We start from the raw sequence: 18,446 nt of genomic DNA, 5'->3' as shown, positions 1-18,446 counted from the left end.
ATTGTTTAAGAGGAAGCTTTAGCTCGGGTGCTCCTATCCAAATACATGTAAAAGGAGAATTCGCTTTCCTCGGCAACCACTGCACGAAATGTGACGCTGTTTGTTGCACTTAAAAGTCGGTCTCAAATTTGAGTTAGGTCGTCAATTTTTTATTAAAAATTGGCAAAAATTGAAAATATTCAAAAAACTAAACTATCAAGTTTACAACTCTGTAACTCAACAACAAAAAGTTATAATAAAATTCTATGAATTGCATCTAATAGTACATCTAAAGCGGACAAAATTTATATGTTACACATGAATATATAAGAATTTAGTAATATGGAAATGCAACTTTTGCAGAACCCTTGTAAACAACGTAATAAATTCACGTAATATATGAAATGACATCTAATTTGTCCGCTTTGAGTGATCTAATGGATGCTGTTTACAGTACCGCTATATCTGTTCTTGATGCGGAGCTATGAATTTGTAAACTGCGTGCTTCTACTTTTTTTCAAACTGCCGAATATTTTAAAATCTTCTTAACAATATTCAAGCCCTAAATCGAAATTCTGCTTCCAACAGTCACTAGAATTTACCTTTCTCTCTCAAATGCAACACATTTCATTAAAATCGGTCCAGGGGTTATCTCAGAAAAACGGTTTTGCATTTTACATGTATTTGAATAGGCCGCGTCGGAGTTGGGCCCGAGCTAAAGCATCCTCTTATGACATCAAGCTTTCGTTAATTTGGGTGTACTTGTCTGCACAAGCAAACAGAAGGAACTCGCACAAGCAAACAGAAGCAGCAAGGCCCTCTTCGCTGCCAGTGCATATCAGTCGTGAGGTAACGAGATTTGCAGCTTATGCACTGATTTTGTGTGAAATAGAAGCAGTGGTTGCAGAGTTCTTCAATAAATAAAGGCGTGTTGATATTGTAAGCCTTTGTTTATTGTTTTCTCGATACATTCAATGTTGACATTTGATTAAATCAGGCAATTTTTCAGGGGGTCGCTAAATCTAAATTAACCAGGCTTTCCTGTAACCTTAACCCTAATCACATTGTAGTTGCAATGCAGTGGAAGTCATGATTATTGCTACAATACAAGAGTTTTCACACTTCTGACAATGTCTATGCAATCTTTGAAAAAAAATTTCATTGAAAAACATTAATTGAAAGTACTGCAGCATTCTCAAGGTACAGACTTGAGCATCCTCAGAGAGCTTGCACAGAGAGTGCTGGCAAGAACGGAAGGCATCCCGATCACCTGTGGCGTGAGCCGCGTGGCCTGGGAGCTGATGAAGCCGGAGTTGGAGTTGTACTTGATATAACTTCCTTCAATGAAGTGCTCCATGTGGTACAGTGGACTGCCTGGCCGCTCCACAAACTCAATGATCGACACCTGGAATATGTCCACCTGCACAACACAGCAGTGCCAGAAGTCCGGATTAATTAATATGCTACGTTATGCAAGTGTCGGAACGTGAGCTTGCATCTGCAAAACAGTAAACTTCTGAATGCGTGTTTGGACAATGCAAAGTACTTTTATTTATTTATGCAAATGTACATGTTCATCTTCTGTAGCTCCCTGACTATCTTCTGTAGCTACCTATCTGACTAACTTCTGTAGCTCCCTATCTGACTATCTTCTGTGGCTTCCTGGAATCCTGTGCCAAACATTGCGTTCTTGCTCCCGGACATCAGTGTTTTTCAGCAAAGTTTCTTTAGCCACAACCATGGTTCAGATTAGGGAAGCACTATCCGGCCACAGAATATTAGCTCACCCACCACTTTCCTCTATCTGTGGTACTGCACAGGGTTTGTTAGGCCATGTATACCAGGTGTTTCTGCAAAGACGAAGCAATTAAAAAAAAAAATCGCCTGTAGCAGACAGCACAATTCTAGTCCTTGAGCTGGTCTACTTGAAGAAGCGCACATAACTTGCATGAGAAATTGAAATGCATAATTGACTAATTAACAACAATTAACAAATTAAATTCTTAGTTAATTCCCTTGCAGCAAACATAGCAATTTATAAATTGTAGCCAGTAAGGCAAATTCATTTGAAAATAATTCTGCAAATGACACTGTTTCCGACATATCCACCATCAAACTTGTGGTAAAAAGCATTGTCGTTCCACTTACATTTTCAACAAAATGCTGTTTTATGTACTGAGGCGCGAAAGGAACTGGACCGTTAATATATTTCTTCACAAATTTCAGGTATTCTTATCTCGAAACTAGTGTCACCCTGAAAATTTGTTCCAAGTGGATCCGCCTTGCCAACTCTCTGGCTGGAATTTGTAAATTGCAACATGTGCTGCATGGTAATCGCTTAAGAACTTAATTAGTGAATTTTTTATTAACTACTCGGTTACGCATTTTGGTTCCCTGTGTAAATAATGTAAGCCTGTTTGAGCAATCCAGCTCAAGGATTAAACCTTATTTTGCTGTAGCCCAAGCTGAACAAGGACAACAGAAAGGCACATCTGACACACACAGTGCCAACTTTCAACAACAGATTTATTTCCCGTTCTCGTCGCTATATATTCACTCTCGCAACATTATACAGCACGTGTAAAATTTCGGTAAAAATGAAAAAAAAAATAAACTGGGAACCACACGTAAGCAGTTTTTTGACTCGCATATTCACAGACATGTACACGTTCAGCGCAAACAATAGATAATTGAGCTCTTTTGAGGGTAATGAAATGGAAGGTTTACTGATGCATGCGTCGCCGAATGTTGATATGTGTCTAGCTTCTATTATTTTTTTCGTTCATTTTTACCGAAATTTTACATCCGCTGTATGACGTTGCGAGGATGTATATATAGCGACAAGAACGGGAAATAAATCTCGTGTTGAAAGTTAGCGCTGTGTGTGTCAGATGTGCCTTTCTGTTGTCCTTGTTCAGCTTGCCCTACAACAAAATAATATCTGCCGTATCAACAAGCCCCATAGCTACCCCCATCAAGGATTAGAATTTTAGAATTCCGCTATCTGGGACAGGTTATTTTTAAAAATTGGTTAATGCTTTCACTGGTACACCCAGTATACAACCAGTGTAAATTCAAATGCAAACCATTTTGAAATTACTCCAGTGCGTTGTTCGTTTCCATTCTCACCTGCATTTGAAACGGTGGCTTAGTTCGCACTCCAAAAATGCACAGAGCGTTTGCACAGAACTGGCTGCAGAGCGTTTACACATCACATTTCAACGCAATTCTGCATAACAGGTGTTAAATATGTTAATAATGGCTTCTCAGTGTGTAGCATCACTGGTAACCATTTGGTGCATGTTGCAATAATACACGGACTCTTTAAGCTCTCCCATATTAGAACTTGCACAAGGAAATATACCTGCCTCTATGTACTTCATTGTATGACAGTGCTCCAGACATGGCTGAGTACAAGCTACTTCTTTACGAAGTCTTTTGTAAGAGAAGCTGCAGCCCACACAAGCTGTTAATGTGAGCAGCAACATGCCGATTCTACTGAGCCATCTGGCATGCAAATTCTTCTTGCTAGTTCCCCATGCTAATTCAACTGGGACAATTCCTAGCTCAAGCCAGAGCAGCGAAACCCAAGTAAAGAGTGTGCCACTCTGACTCAATGAATTTGGGCTGTATTCTCGACCAGTCAATTTACAAGATTCAATCTTTGGCGTGCACCACTTAAGGCAACCAATGGTAAAGGACATGATCAACCAAGTTCGTTGGTGGGCCCACTATCTTCACATAGTCGCTGGCTGTATCAAGTCAATACAACAAGCGCCAGAAGTGCTGCAGCACTGACAAATGCACTCTGCTACAGCGACCAGCCATTGGAGTGGATGTCGCGTCATCCTGTGAACTTTTCATGCAAAGTGGTGAATCGTGCCCACACTTTCAAATTCACGACCATCAAAACTTATATCTCGCACGATGACTATGACAGTACTAAATCTCCCACCTTCTTGGGGGGGTTGTGGCGGTTGAACTCTTCGGCCCAGAGCTTGGCGTCCATCTGCAGCCTGACGTCGTCAAAGTAGGTGTTACGGTCCACGGGTTCCAGGTACCGCTTGGCTACGTAGTTGAATGCATGCGCCCAGTTCTGGGCTGGCGCAAAGCTGGACAACTTCTTCCTGTTTGTGTGGAATCGCAAGTGCATGAGCTGCCTGGCTCTTATGAACAGCGCTGAAGATTTCTAAGTAGGCCTATGAGTACAGTATGGTCAGGTATTAAAGAGAGCACACCAGTTTGCATTCTGCCCTTAATTAATGGCAACATAGGAAATAGAGACCCACAGAGTAACATCTCATGTATAAATGTTAGTCTATTACATTAACATGAGCCCCTTCTTTCCAATATAGGTGAAGAAAAATAACAGTTAGTTCAGCCTCATTATCAGAGAGGCATTCCCTTTAACCGATGACTGTACTGTACAGTGTTATACTGTCAACACACTGCCTGCACATGGTTACACAGCCACCACAAAGCCAAATGAACTACTCACATTCTGAAGCATTCCCGCATGGCTCCCCGTCCAAAGGGCTGGAAGTGCGCAGCAAATGCCAAACACCAACAGTCAGTGAGCGCAGGACCATGGCTTGGGCACTGACTAAATGTGTATTCCCCTTTTAACAATTGGTGATTAATTGTCTTAATTGGCTTTTTGATAATTATCAGCATTTTCTTTTTTTTGTGATGCAAGAGCTCATAAAAACCTGCATTCTGCTACTAAACATAAGCTAAAGGGACACTAAAGAGAACCACTACATCAGTTTACATGGATAAATTATTCTTCCAAAACTATTTTCATTCATTTAGTAAAAAGAGATTGATTACCAAAAGACAAAACAAGGCAATTTGATTAACTATGCACCAAAACCACAGCCCTGGAATGTCAGAGTGACATCACTTATTTCAAAGTAGTTTACAGTACTTAAGCCGTTTTTACAAAGTACAATTTCGAAACTTGGTAGGTTAAGGTGTTGGATACTTTAGAACAGGGGTGACCAAACTGCAGATCCTCACAGATCCAAGTGCGTGCAGCTTGCGACTTTTTGGCATCTGTAACCCCCCTCCCCCATATTATTGGACCAGCTTCCGTTATATTCTAGAACTTCAAGGTGCAAATTGCTGCATGAGTGGCACTCATGGTGACCACCAGCTTTGTTGGATTAAATCTTTTAGTTTGCCACACCCCTTCTTTACTGTGACTCTTGACTAAAATTATTCTTTTTCATATGGCTCTTTGCATAAGCCTGTACGGCACCCCTGCCTTAAAATGTAATGTAGTTTTTATTTACCGATAAACAGTTAGCTAAACACGAGCAGATGGCATCAAATTTCATTGACGTCACACCGAGCTCGTGCGGAAACTTCAAGGCAGTCATCACCACTAGTCTTCCGTCTTTGTGTCTTTTCCGGCTTATGAAGCCTTCTCTCACGATGAGAGCGGCGTTCATAGTACCGCAGAAGCGTAAATTGCCTAATACTGTTTAACTTACTCTTCTGTTTAGTGACCCTTTAAGGTCCCTTTTGTTCCTCTCGACTTCAGTAACTTCATATTGTTGCATGGTGACTAAATATCGAGCCCGTAGGCTTATTTCTCTAGAGCATTAAATCTTCTTCTATGACCAGGGTGCAAGGTGGTCCACTCACATCGGGGGCCATCTTGACCAGAGCCTCGTCCTCCAGCCAGGCCTTGTTGAGGGCGTTGTAGCGGTAGCGGCGCACACGCTCCGCCTTGAACCGCTCCAGATGGAACATGGCCCAGGGGTCCTCCATGTGCAGAACTTGCCGGGCCGCACGCTTCCACTTCAGGGCTGCCAGCTGCGATGGGCTTAAGGGCCGCGGAACCTCTGCACATTCGCGCCCGCGCACGTGGTGCAGCGTACGTCACATACCAATGTGTAGAGGCACACCATTGTTTTCATCATTAGTACAACCGCAGTATAAAGCATGACGTACATCTGAACTGCTGCATGAAGTACTCCAAGTACTACAGAGCATACAGCATTGAGTGACAGAAAGTCACTCAGAAACTTCGTCCTTTTGGCTTCAAACGGGTGACTTTGTGACTTTGGAAATCGATAATTTCCTACAAATGTGTGCAGAGACTGATTTCCTATGAACTATAAAGAAAATTTAGAAACATAAAGTATAATATAAATGTCACAAGAATGTCATAAGCCACAAGCAAGAAGATGAACCAAATCCATGTACTAACCATCATTGCCATGGTAGCTGAATGTTTGTAATGCCACAGTTACCTCGAAGCAATTTTGTAGAAAACTCTATGCCGCACAGAGTACTTAACGAGGCTCATATGCATCTCATATGAGCTCGTATGAACTTTCATACGTACTCTGGAGTACTTCACACCGAACGCTACATAAAACTCATGTATGCATTTCAAAAAGGAATGACATTAAGAAGAAAGAAAGGAAAAAAGAAAGAAAGAGAGGAACGGCTACTTAAGAAGTCACCCTTTTCCATCACCAGTAAGGAGAGAAGGAATGCCACAACAAAGAGTGGTCTTTTTTAAAAAGTCACACTAGGGCTGCAAGAGACTAAACAAGACAGCTGCTTCATCACTGAACATATGAACAGTAATGAAAGCGACAATGTGTTTGAAACCCATGCATTCACCACTGAATGGTTGAGTGCATTAGCATGGTTGTATAAAGGCCACATGAACAGCCAACAGGCAAAACACACACACAATGTAACACACCTTATGGACAATAAAGCTTACAGCGTGTTGAAACTCGCATGTGCATGGCTAAAGCTGCGCAATAGCCACAGAAGACCAAAAGACAAACGGACACAATAACTGGCTGGCAAAGCAAGATCGATGGCACATGGAAGAATGCATATTGTCACAAGAAAGTTTAGAGGGAAGCCTGATATTAGACCAAAGATATTTATAAACCATTATTCTTTGACTTAAGGCATTGAAATCTTGTAGATATGTATTCCTTATATGTGCTTATTTCAAATATGAGACCCATTTTTGTTTATCTCATTTGTTTCCGATTTTACACTCGCTTCCTTTACTTAATTTTCCAGAAAGGTTCGTGAAAAATCATTTCCTCAGATTTTGCTAAACAGGGTATCAATGGCTTCTGCATGCATCAAGGAAACCAATAAGAGCCAACTTCTAAGACTTCTAGAAGAACACTCTTCTGAGTGCCGACTTCTCTCTCTGACTGCACTTGCCATAAGTGATATACAAATACAAAAGCTTCAAAACATACTTCAGAAATTTTTATGCCCACAACAAAACTACAATTCCTGTAATTCCTGAATTCAGGCCTGTAAATAGGCATTTGAGCATGCATGTGAACACTGTTTTTTTTTCCTGTACAGCTCTTGCCATTCGAGTTCTCAATTAACTGATTAAGAGAAATTCAGATGTTGTTTTTGATGCTGTTCACGATCTTATGAATTGGCACAGTCACACTGGTAGCACTTCCATCAAAGTATATCCGATTCCTTTCTTTCTTTCATTAAAATATAAGCAGATCTTTCTAGTTTCTATTGTTGGTTTGGAGCAATTTGTCTACTACGGTAGGCTTGATTGCAGTGCTTGGACCGCAAGACTATGTCTCTACATTAACGGATCTGCATATATCTGCAACTGTTGCCATATGATATCGTGACAAGCACACACTGGATATTTTCAATTTTCTCCCTCATGAATGCTTAAACAGAGAAATCCTACGGACAGGGAACACATCAACAATGTTCTAACATACATATTTGTCTTCTGAAAAAAAAAAAAAAAAAAAAAAAAAAACGCGTCTGTACGATAGCAACCAGCACTTGTGCTATCCCTGTTTGCCAGCCACCAAACCCACACTCTGGTCAACAAGATCTTGAAGCAAATTTTTGGCAAGGATAGAGAAGAGCAGGCGATAGATACATTCAGCAGCTGAGACACATAAGCAGACGACAGTACACAGAATGTGCAACTGGCCCAACAGCAGAAAAGAAAAGATTGCGCCGACTCACCTTCAAGCTTCTTGCGAGGGCTGCGGACAGGGTCGCTGACGACCTTCTTGCGCTTGAGACCCATGGCCACCGAGAAAATTGCCGAGGAAGCGCCCGGTCCATCGGCCTCACCACGCCCGTCATCATCACATTCGCGCAGAGCGTTGGGGTTGCTCCGGATGTCCTCGATGCTCAGCGGGCGCAATTCCAGATCTGCATGCTCTTCCGCCATCGCCTCCGTCGCTCCTCCCGAGCTCGCTAGTGTTGGCACTTCGCTCCTCCGGGCACGGTGCCTGCTCAGATCTCAACTACGACGACGGCAGTGGCACTGACGCGGACATCTGAAGCATTGTCTGCTGCGCTGGACCAGAGGAGGGGAGGGCACACCAGAGGTTCTGCAAAAACAAACTGAATGTCTTTGTCCGCGGTGGCAACAAAACCAATCAGATCTTTAGACAAGGTTAGGTTGAAACAGGCAAAAGTATGAGCCAAAATATAGCCAAACATTTATTAAGCCTAGTTCAAGTTATGACGTGCCAAGCAGGACTGCTGTTACCTATCACCACAGGACTACAGCTAGACATTCATCCTTCACTCGCAGGTATTTACTTATTTGAAACAGAACCCACCTCACAATGGATGCAAACATTAAAGCAATTCGCATCGAAGCAATACAGCGACACACCGTATTGCCAACGCAGCAACGTGCCTGCAGCCGGGCTCATCTCTCGCGCTTCCCACTGCTCAGGCTGCGCTACGTAGTGCTGCCACCGTGAAGTCCGCGCGTGGTGTGGGTTTGATTTCACCAAGCACCGGATAAATTTTAAAGGATCTTCTTGGTCGTAGAGTAGCACAGTGGAACATACCCAGTTAACCAAGTTGACGTCAAAGAGGTTCAATCTCAAGACGCAACGTGCTTGACCTTGCAGAAATGTGCCACAGTGCAACAGCACGCTGAGAGGTGCTTGGTGAATTTGTTGCTGTTGCCAAGGGATATGGCTCATACCCACTACAAGAAATTGGCCTTACCAGAGCACACCGGAGCACAATTTATGGGACAACTATGTTCCATAACTTCTTTCTTGATGGTCCTCTAGAAGATGCATGCACTCAGTTTTTATAAGTAAGCTGTTACTATGTGACTATCTAGCATGCTAAGCCTTTTTAAGTGCTAGCTTACACAAGTTTATTCCACCTCTTTCAGGCATGCCTCCGTTGTCTAGTGGTTAGACAATCAAGCTTCTGTGCTGGGGCCTGGAGCTTGAAACCGACCACTGGACTTTCTTTATTTATTTTATTTCTAATGACAACTAGTGACATCTAGTGTCCCAAGTTGGCTATACCCTGACAAAGAGCAAAGTGGAGGGAAGTTCTAAAGAAAACTATCACCTTTAAAAATAATCCTTTAAAATTTCTGGTGCTGGGCATAATCGAACCCACATTGTATATATTAAGGAACAAGCCAGGCGTAGACTTCGTGGTGCCGCCACTAGATGGCACCACAAAGTCCAGAGGGAATCGTGAGAGGAGCCGTGCTGCAGTAGGTACCTCACATACGACGCATTTTGGCGATGGTAATACAGTGTGCTGCTGCATTGTTTCAATGCTATCAGCAGAGACGTCAACAGTCACCACGAGATGTTTTCTGGCAGAATTTTTATGTAGGCAAATACATTCAGCATGGAAGTAGTACTGAGGATACTTGGTCTCTAAACATACTGAAGGAAGAGTATAGTTACCTTCAGCATGTTTGCTCGCATAACACTGAATAAAAGAATTGACACAGCGGGGCCCCAGATTCTCCCAAACTACTTTATGGCCCCAAGCTGGCACCATCGGACTTTCAGGTGTATTGACTGTGAACAATAGGTTCAAAACAAGAAATGCACACAAGACGCCTTAGGAAATCCAGTCAGCAGTGCGCAGTGGTGCGAGTATTGCCCGGTGAAGAAGACGGCGGCTCACGTGCAGGCAAGGCGAGATATAGAACACGCTATTGCGCTCCACCTGAGCCGTCGCTCCAGAGATCCCGCAGCACCATGACTGGCTGGCCTAAATAAACCGTGGCTATGCCGGCTACCTCTTCGCGCCGCCTCCCACAAGTGCACCAGGTTCTTAAGAAACCTGGAACAAGTTTCTACTAGAGAGCAATTTTAAATGTTAAGAAAAAATGCGGATTTGATTGGGTTTGCCGCAGTTGGGAGAAAAAGTTAAAATCTTGCAACTGCAGGAGGCTGACTTTTATTCAAGCCATAAATTTAATAAATAAGCTGTATAATCATGTCCCAAATTTGTCCACTTCAGATGCTCCAACAGGCGCAGTTTCACGAAAGTGTGATATTTGTTTTTGCTGCAGAGTTACAGATTTGTAAACTCTGTGTCTTGTTCATATATTTTTTTTAAACTTACTGATTTCATACAATTTTTGTAAGAAATTTGAAGCCCTAAGTAAAAAAACCTGCTTCCTACGGTCAATAGAATCCAGCTTCGACTCATAAATGCAACACATTTCATTAAAATCAGTTGAGCAGTTGTCAATTCAGAGCATTTATGCGCTTTGCACACGTCTGAATAAGGAAATCGGGGTTGGCTCGGCGGTAATGCTTGCTTTTGAGCCTAAATGTGAGCGACCTGCTTCAAAGGTAACTCATGCATGTCAGCAAACTTTCTAGATTTAAAAGCACGCATTTCATTAACCTCATCGCATTTATTCCGTAAGCATGTGCCTTCTGTAGTGGCCTGCAGTGGCTTCTGTAGGATCACTAAACACTTACAAAGAATGGTTTATAAGTACGGTTCATACTCAGGGTTTATATTTTTTTTTTCATATGGGGGTAAAAATCGGGTGTTATAATTAAAGAAAAAACAAATAAACAAAGAGAAATTAGGGTTTTTGCTGTCTTGCAGCCCAAATTACAGGTTTTCCTAGTAACTTTCACAAATGATTAACATATGCGATGGTCACTTTTTCGACACAAATGTATATAAGCAAGCAAAATCATTCACAAGAACATTTCGTGACAAAGAAAGCAGCTGAGAAGTCATGTGATGAACTCATTTATAGAAGTTCTCATTGGCAGGCATTTTTCATGCTTTGAAAATAAATAAAATAAACAAAAACAACAAATAGAAGCATCTTTGACGATCCCCTTTTTACTTTGTACTCCGCACTTTGCTTAACAAAAAAACAGTACAGTATACACACGGGCAAGCTTCGGAAGAAGTGAGATGCTTTTCCTTCTCTTACAAGCCCTTGTTGATGTACATTATCATATGAACTTTAAAAATTTCTGTGTCCATCCTAGACCTATCAAGTCTTTCATCTCTGTCTGTTATCATCCTGTACTGTTTTACCGGTTTGTGCTAGTGCCAAATCCTCTTGCAATAAAATTAGTGGAATACGAATTATGCCAACGTGCTACCCTTCTTTGAACTTAACATAGTTGAGTAAACATCCTCTCAATGTCACAGCTACAATTTTCAATTCAGAGCAAACGTCAGCACTGGGTTCCCTTTCAAGTGTATTAATACCTTTTACATGTGCCTAACATGCGGTAAATGTGATGTAATGGGCCGTCGTCATATCCACGCAAACCCACCAACTAAAAAAGCAAAATGATTTCGTCCACTCAGGGCTAGCAGGCATTGAATATATCACATTTGCCAGTTTTCACTTGAGTTGTCAAGTTAAAAAGCAAGCACACATCATTCACACACAAATATTATCACCAATATATTCTGACCACTGGCTCACACAAGGTGGCCAATGTACATTGCTTTTCTAATGTTATCATTTCTGAATTATCATTTACTAAAAGGGCAAACCTCGGGAAGAAATCAGGCATAACTATATTTTAATAAAACCTGTCTGGGGTGCAAAATAATGAATTAAAGGGTTTTAACCAAAAACAAAGGACACTACTTACAATATGCCAAACATGTCCAACCAGCTTGCGATTTTGCTTCTCGTTGTCACAGCCCTATTTCTCTACGATTATGTTTAGCACTTCACTGACTATATGAGATTATTATCTCTCGTATTTACTGATCTCTTGTATTATGCATTTTATGTTTTACAAAATCTTTTCTGTATCAACAGTGTTCCACAGCTCTATTGTAGTATTCTGGTATTCTACTGATTAGCTGTTAATAAACCCCTGGCCCACAACCCTCTCAGGGTATCCAAATAAAGAAATTATAAAGTTAATGTAATTGCTATGAGCTTGCATTCAATACAAGCTTCAACAGAACTTTTTTAAATGTAAATATCTACTACAGACTGCAGGCAACAAAAACTACAATCACAGAAACAGTTCAACCAAATTTTAATAATTGTCTCCTCATCATCATCATCATCATCAGCCTATTTTATGTCCACTGCAGGACGAAGGCCTCTCCCTGCAATCTCCAATTATTCCTGTTCTGTGCCAACTGATTCCAATTAGTACCCACGAATTTCTTAATTTTATTTCTTCCTCTACTGCGCTTCCCTTCTCTTGTTACCCATTCTGTAGCCTTAATGGTCCAACGGTTATCTAACCTGCGCACTACATGACCTGCCCAGTGACATTTTTTTCTCTTAATGTCAATTAGAATATTGGCTATACCCGTTTTCCCTCTATCTCCTATCCTAATGTCTCATCCCTACACAAAAACTAGTATTTGTGTAACAACCAAATGAAGCTGACACATTGTGCACGGCCTTTCATTTGGTTATTACTAACCATAAGTCAAACCAAGCCTCCCAGTTCCCACAATTATTCATACTAATAGTGTGTGAAGGCACCTAACGATTGCAAGGCATGTATCATATCTCGTGTGAATGACAACGTAAGGACAGCAGCCCAAGCAGAAAGATAAACTCAATGAAAGAAACCGCAGACCTCACAGCTACTCAAGGCACCTGTTAAAAGGCCTCACATTAACTGAAAGGCTATTTACGGTGACCCTGCACCGTGCGACGACCTCAGCCACGAGACGGAAGCATGCGAAGAAAGTGAAATGAACATGCTGCGAGTGTAGAAAAGCGTACGTGGCCGATAAGTGATCTCCTCTTATCACCCGGCTGGGATCAATAAAAACAACACTCACGGCCGCCAAAGAGGCCGAGCCAAGCCGCAATGTCCCTGCCCAAAGTAGGTCAGACAGGGCGTTTGCGACACCCTCGCCTCGAGAATTGGATTAACTTCCTGCTTCTACGGATGCTGAACGGGCAGGCCCTACTTGAGACAGCTGACAAGAAATTTTTGTATTGCACATCGTAAAGGTGACTCAGGATTTCTAGGATTGTTGCATGTAAGAACAGTGCTGCGAAATGTGTGAACTGCATATCAGTGTGTTTTACGTAACAAAGATGACTCGGGATTTGCAAGAGATTGTTGCACATACAAAATGGTGCAGTGAAATGTTTGAACAACTGTGACATATTTCTGTCATGCGTGTATGGTTGTACTAATAATTTATTCAGATGGCTAACTAGACCAAACCATTATGCTATTGAGTGAAATGCTTCGAACAACTGTGTGTCCACATATTTCTGTCATGTGTGTACGGTTGTACTAATAATTTATTCAGATGGCTAACTAGACCAAACCATTATGCTATTGAGTGAAATGCTTTGAACAACTGTGTGTCCACATATTTCTGTCATATGTGTACAGTTTTACTAATAATTTATTCAGATGGCTAACTAGACCAAATCATTATGCTATTGAGCAAAATGCCAAAGGCAACAGTTAAATTAACCTTGCATGCAGCTGTCAAACATTTACATTGCTGAGCCTCTTATGTTTTTTTATTATTTTGCGTGTGTGGTGCGCAACCGATGTTCAGATTTATCCAGCAGTGCAGTAATTAAGTCACACACATGCAAATGTGCGACTTAATTAAGTCAGCATTGTTAAACATGTTAGCAGCAAGGCCCCGGTTACCAACAGCAGAATAATAGCTATTCTTAGCAGCTTATGCCCAACTGCTGTCTTAGTAGTTTCATTACTTTTCATATGATGCACAATCATAACAAAGATTGACTTTGTATTTGGTCCTTTACAAAATTTACATGAAAGCATCTTTAAACCAAGTCATGCCGCATGGATTAATATACAAGTGAATAGATAATTAAAAATGGCTACTTTCAGCATGGTAACACATGGTAACAAATTTGTTGGGTCCCAAAAGTGTGTACTTTGCAATTCTATACATTATTTATGTTAAACAAACTTTCAAACTTCAAAAACCTGGCTACTTCGATTTCTGATGCTCCGATGAGCATGATACTATGTGCAGTTGAGTACAAAAGTTTATAGAACGGAGGTTCTGCGGAAGAGCTGGAATTATGAGAATCGCAGGCAAAATTCACATTTGCAGATGAATGAGAAGAAATGGGGTTAAACGAGGGGCCCAATCTTTATTAATCATATCATAAGAAGCCAACAAACAAAGACGCCAAGGACAACAATAGGGAAATTACTTGTACGATGTTTGCGTATTGCGAAGACGTGGGATTGTTCCCCACCTGTGGCAAGTTGTTTTTTCATCCACTTTCATTTCCATTAATTTATCATTTCTTTAATTCAATGAGTAAGTACAAGTAATTTCCCGTGTTGTCCTTGCTGTCTTTGTTTGTTGGTTTCTTGATACTGCATTTGCAGATAGTAGTACATAGTTTGTATGTCCCAACAGGGAAACAATATTTCAGAGAGGGCACAACCAAACTGTAACACTTTGGATTCAACCACAGACAGTCACAGCAATACAGAAATGCTTAAATGAAGCCGTGGCAAATTATATTAAAACAATTTTCAGATAAGTTGGGCTTGCACCAAACCTTGACTGTTTCTAAGACTCCTAACAAACTGACATGCTTAGTCATCGATGTATTATGCCTGAATGAGCATCTTCACAAAGGCAGACAGTGTGACATCACTTTGGTAACGCATGGACGACTTGCCAAAGCAAGCCTGATGAACTCTGTGATGCCCAAAGGTGTTATATAAGCTGTGCTAAATTTGACACCTCAGGATTCGGATCGAAGCATTTTGACATGCTGGTGCAAGTTTTCAGTTGTGGATACTTCAGAAAGCCAGTTACTAATTAATGAATTACTGCACTAATTGGGTTCTAACTATAATAAAATTTCATTGCTTCTTTTTTTATGTACTCTTCAAGGCCACAAATAAATGCGAGCAAGTTGTTTTAATTTTCCTTGATGTGTAACTTGTGTTTCGGCATTTCAGAGTTAACAATGCGTGTGCATTACGACAGTCACATTAACAGAGTTGAAAGCAAAACTGATTTTAACAGCAAAATATATGTGCAGCACTAGCATGGTGCTTATTAAACACTGCAAAATATGGTAGCAGCAACATTAAAATTTATCAAGCCTATTAGAATGTACATCTTGTCCGCAAATGCTTGAAACACTGAAGTTTGAGACGAGATTCTCTCTGCAAGCAAATGAATTTGGATAAGCAATATATTTATGTAGGTGCGGAAGAGGCTGTAAAACTTCCTTCTTTACCATCACAATGTTCGTTCGACATATGGTTAAGCATGGTTTAAAAAAAAAAAATAACAATGCAATGACCACAACGTAAAACTGGCGAGCTTGAATCAGATACAATGCAACTCATATAGAAATCTAGAGAGTGCAAATAACTTTAATGAGGAACTGTGCAACAAGGACCTAGAAAAAAATAGTTAACTACACTACTAGGAAACAAGCTAAAAATTGTATGCTAAACAAAATGGCCAGGTTACAGACCCAGATTAATTTTAGAGTTCACTACAAAACAGAAAGCTTTAATTGAAGTTAAAAACAAATTTGTCCTTCCATTTTGCATAATTGCGTCAAGAATTAACTTGAAATTTGTTCTTTAGGTGCACCTTGGTCTTTAATAATAATAATAAAAAAGAAAGCCTTGCTTACACTACAGCCTGTGTTACCAAACTTAACCAGTGCCAAAGATGGAGAAAACCATATCTGCTACAATTAGATGAGTACTGCAAATGTAACTGATTGCGTGCATATCTTTATTACCAGACGCCAGGAATGCACATTTACGAAATTAAATATACTGCCTATCAGCAAGAAAAAGAGCATAGAAACAAATCAAACAGCCAAGAAGTATGGAGGTCACAAAGTCCGTTCAGATAAGTGCTTGCGCAGCAAATGCCTCAAGAAATGGATTAACTCTCCATGGATTTGTACCCTTGCGCAACCAGGACAGAATGTGTGGTCGATTATATGTCGTGCTCCACTTTTGCAGTTTGCAGCAAGGAATGGGCAAGATATCCGCAGCTTTGGTCCTCGAACCACGAGAATTAAGTACTTTTAATCGACGCTTAGATTTTTTAGGGAAGAAAACAATATGGCCATGAAAATCTCAAAATGTTTCTTTTTTTTGTTAGTGGTGGTGTTTTTTGAGGCGCAAACGTGGTTTATTAATGATTATGCTTGCATTGTACCATCCACATTCTGTTTACCAGAGAAAACAACGTATGATAATAACTTCTAGCCTCTATAATAAAACCCTGACCAGATGCTTTCTTAGAAAAAGAAATGCTGGCGGAGAAACAGTCAGACGAGCGCGCAAGCTGAACACGTTCACCACATGAAATCGTTCACCTCATGAAATTCATGAAGCGAGAGCTCTATTTTTCACTTCTCAACAATCGGAAATTAGATACACCAGCTTCTAGGGAAGGCCTTGACACGAACTGTAATAAACAAACAGGTAGCCTGCACTGCGAAGGGTGCTACTCGATCGACAAACAAACAAACAAACAAACAAACAAACAAAAAGCAGGCGGCGTGCCTCGAAGCGTGAACATGCGAGTAGCTGTTGCTACCTTTGGCACGTGTCACCAATGCTGGAAGCTGGCCAGACTGACTCGAATCGGCTTCTTGATCTTGGATCGAATCCCCGCAGTGGGTTGAACATCCCAGAGTAATGCACTGTTGTTTACGTTTACATATGCGCATGACTCACGGCATGAGCTAGCTTCTTTCACGGTCCGAGAAACGCGTCAAGTGAGGCAGGTGTTGCTCCGTTAACTCGACGTTAACGCTCCAGTGACGACTGCAAACACAGCTGCGCGCCCGGCTTCTCACTGCGGGGTGTCATATGATCTTGCCGGTTACGTCTCCACCCGAAACGTTTCAGGTTCTCGCAGCTCGCCATTTACGACCCTGCGATTAATGTAATGAACCCGTACGAGGAAAACTAGAGATGTGCGTCCACAGCACGCGCGCGCTCGAGAAATGAGGAAAGAAAAGTGGTCGGACAAAAACAGAAAAGCCGAAAGTTCGGGCGGCAGAAAAACAACCGCCCGGCCGCGCCGCTGACGGCCGTTTATTAACCCGTTTGGGATACACAGTCGTTGCAGTATCTATCTCTGGTCGGTCGATCAATTTATGCAAAGGCCGTCTCGTCTTGCCGGGCCGACGAGTGCGATAACGCGCTTGTCGACACCCGGTGTCAACAATGTGACAGCAAACCCACGCTGACAGTGCGTCTAGGCAGCGATAACCTTGACTTCGTCGCCGACAAATTCGGAAGTTCCTGTCCCAAACAACCCACCACGTGTTCAAATGGCGGCACTCCGCGGGGGAGCAAACAAAAACATAACGGTGCACGCCGCAACCTCGCGCGCGCGTTGCTGCGGCAGCAACGTGCAAAGTCCCGCGAGGCATACCTACCACTACGTGGCACGACGCGTCGAGATGGTAACATTCGCTTACCTCGATCGGCCTGCCAGGCGGTCTCGTCGAGCTTTAGCAGTCTCCCGTCGAAGTCATCGAGCGGCAACAGCTGCGGCGCGGCGTGCATCCATTACGATCGACTCGACCGTGAGCGCGGTGGGAAGCGACGCACATTTCGTTCCAAAAGAAATAGACATGCGGCTTACCTTTCGGTGAAGCACAACGCGCTTTTCGAACCTGTCAGGTTGGCCTGTGGGCTGGGCACGACGCATCGACAGCAGTGCGGGTTCGCGACAATGCATTCCCTGGTGCGCGGCCTGCTGCTGGCTCTCGAAACCTCTCCCGAGCTCGCTTCTACGCCAAGCCCCCGCGCCGCTCTCGCTCGCACGCTCTCTCTCGCCTCGAGCTCGAAGCAGCAGCCAAGCCCGCCGGGCGAACCTCTCGGCTTTTTCGTCTTTCTCTTCCGGGCTTCCTTTTAAAAGGGAGTCGGTGTCGGCGGCGATACCTTCCGGCTGAATGCGATACACGACGGCGACGTCCCGGCGAACGCTAGAACATATGGGAGTGACCGACGCAGCAGCGAAGATTCACAACACGGCCGCACCAACCGCCGCGCAGCGCGCTCTCTCCGTCGCAGTGGTCGTCGTAGCGCCGGTCGTCGCGAAGTGTGCGTGTTTGTGCGAGAAAATATGTTTGTGCGTGAACTGTTTGTGCGGCGACCGTGGCCCATATCCCGGAGTCGAGGCAAGATGGAGCCACCGCGCTGCTGCCGTAGTTTACA

General features: G+C 42.4%; 1 protein-coding gene across 2 annotated transcripts in view; it reads right to left on the bottom strand.

Moving 5' to 3' along the window:
* LOC126525944 (eukaryotic elongation factor 2 kinase-like) overlaps positions 1–18,281 on the bottom strand; it is a 36,568-nt gene extending 18,287 nt beyond the window's left edge. Inside the window, exons 1-7 of one of the 2 annotated variants that reach the window (XM_050173926.3) lie at positions 17,872–18,281; positions 17,705–17,774; positions 7,984–8,357; positions 5,629–5,828; positions 4,478–4,515; positions 3,935–4,106; positions 1,250–1,399 (exon numbers count right to left, since the gene is read on the bottom strand). In XM_050173926.3, coding sequence (XP_050029883.1) covers positions 1,250–1,399; positions 3,935–4,106; positions 4,478–4,515; positions 5,629–5,828; positions 7,984–8,194 — 771 coding nt within the window. In that variant the 5' untranslated portion in view covers positions 8,195–8,357; positions 17,705–17,774; positions 17,872–18,281. Of the gene's footprint in view, positions 1–1,249; positions 1,400–3,934; positions 4,107–4,477; positions 4,516–5,628; positions 5,829–7,983; positions 8,358–16,952; positions 17,069–17,704; positions 17,775–17,871 lie in introns of those variants that run through there. The other variant, XM_050173928.3, reaches the window with a different exon arrangement.
* Positions 18,282–18,446: the final 165 nt, after the last annotated feature.

The sequence above is a fragment of the Dermacentor andersoni genome, chromosome 8 (assembly GCF_023375885.2).
Source record: "Dermacentor andersoni chromosome 8, qqDerAnde1_hic_scaffold, whole genome shotgun sequence".
NCBI lineage: Eukaryota > Metazoa > Arthropoda > Arachnida > Ixodida > Ixodidae > Dermacentor > Dermacentor andersoni.
Note: the sequence above shows the minus strand (reverse complement) of the source record. Positions and strands in the feature narration are given on the sequence as shown.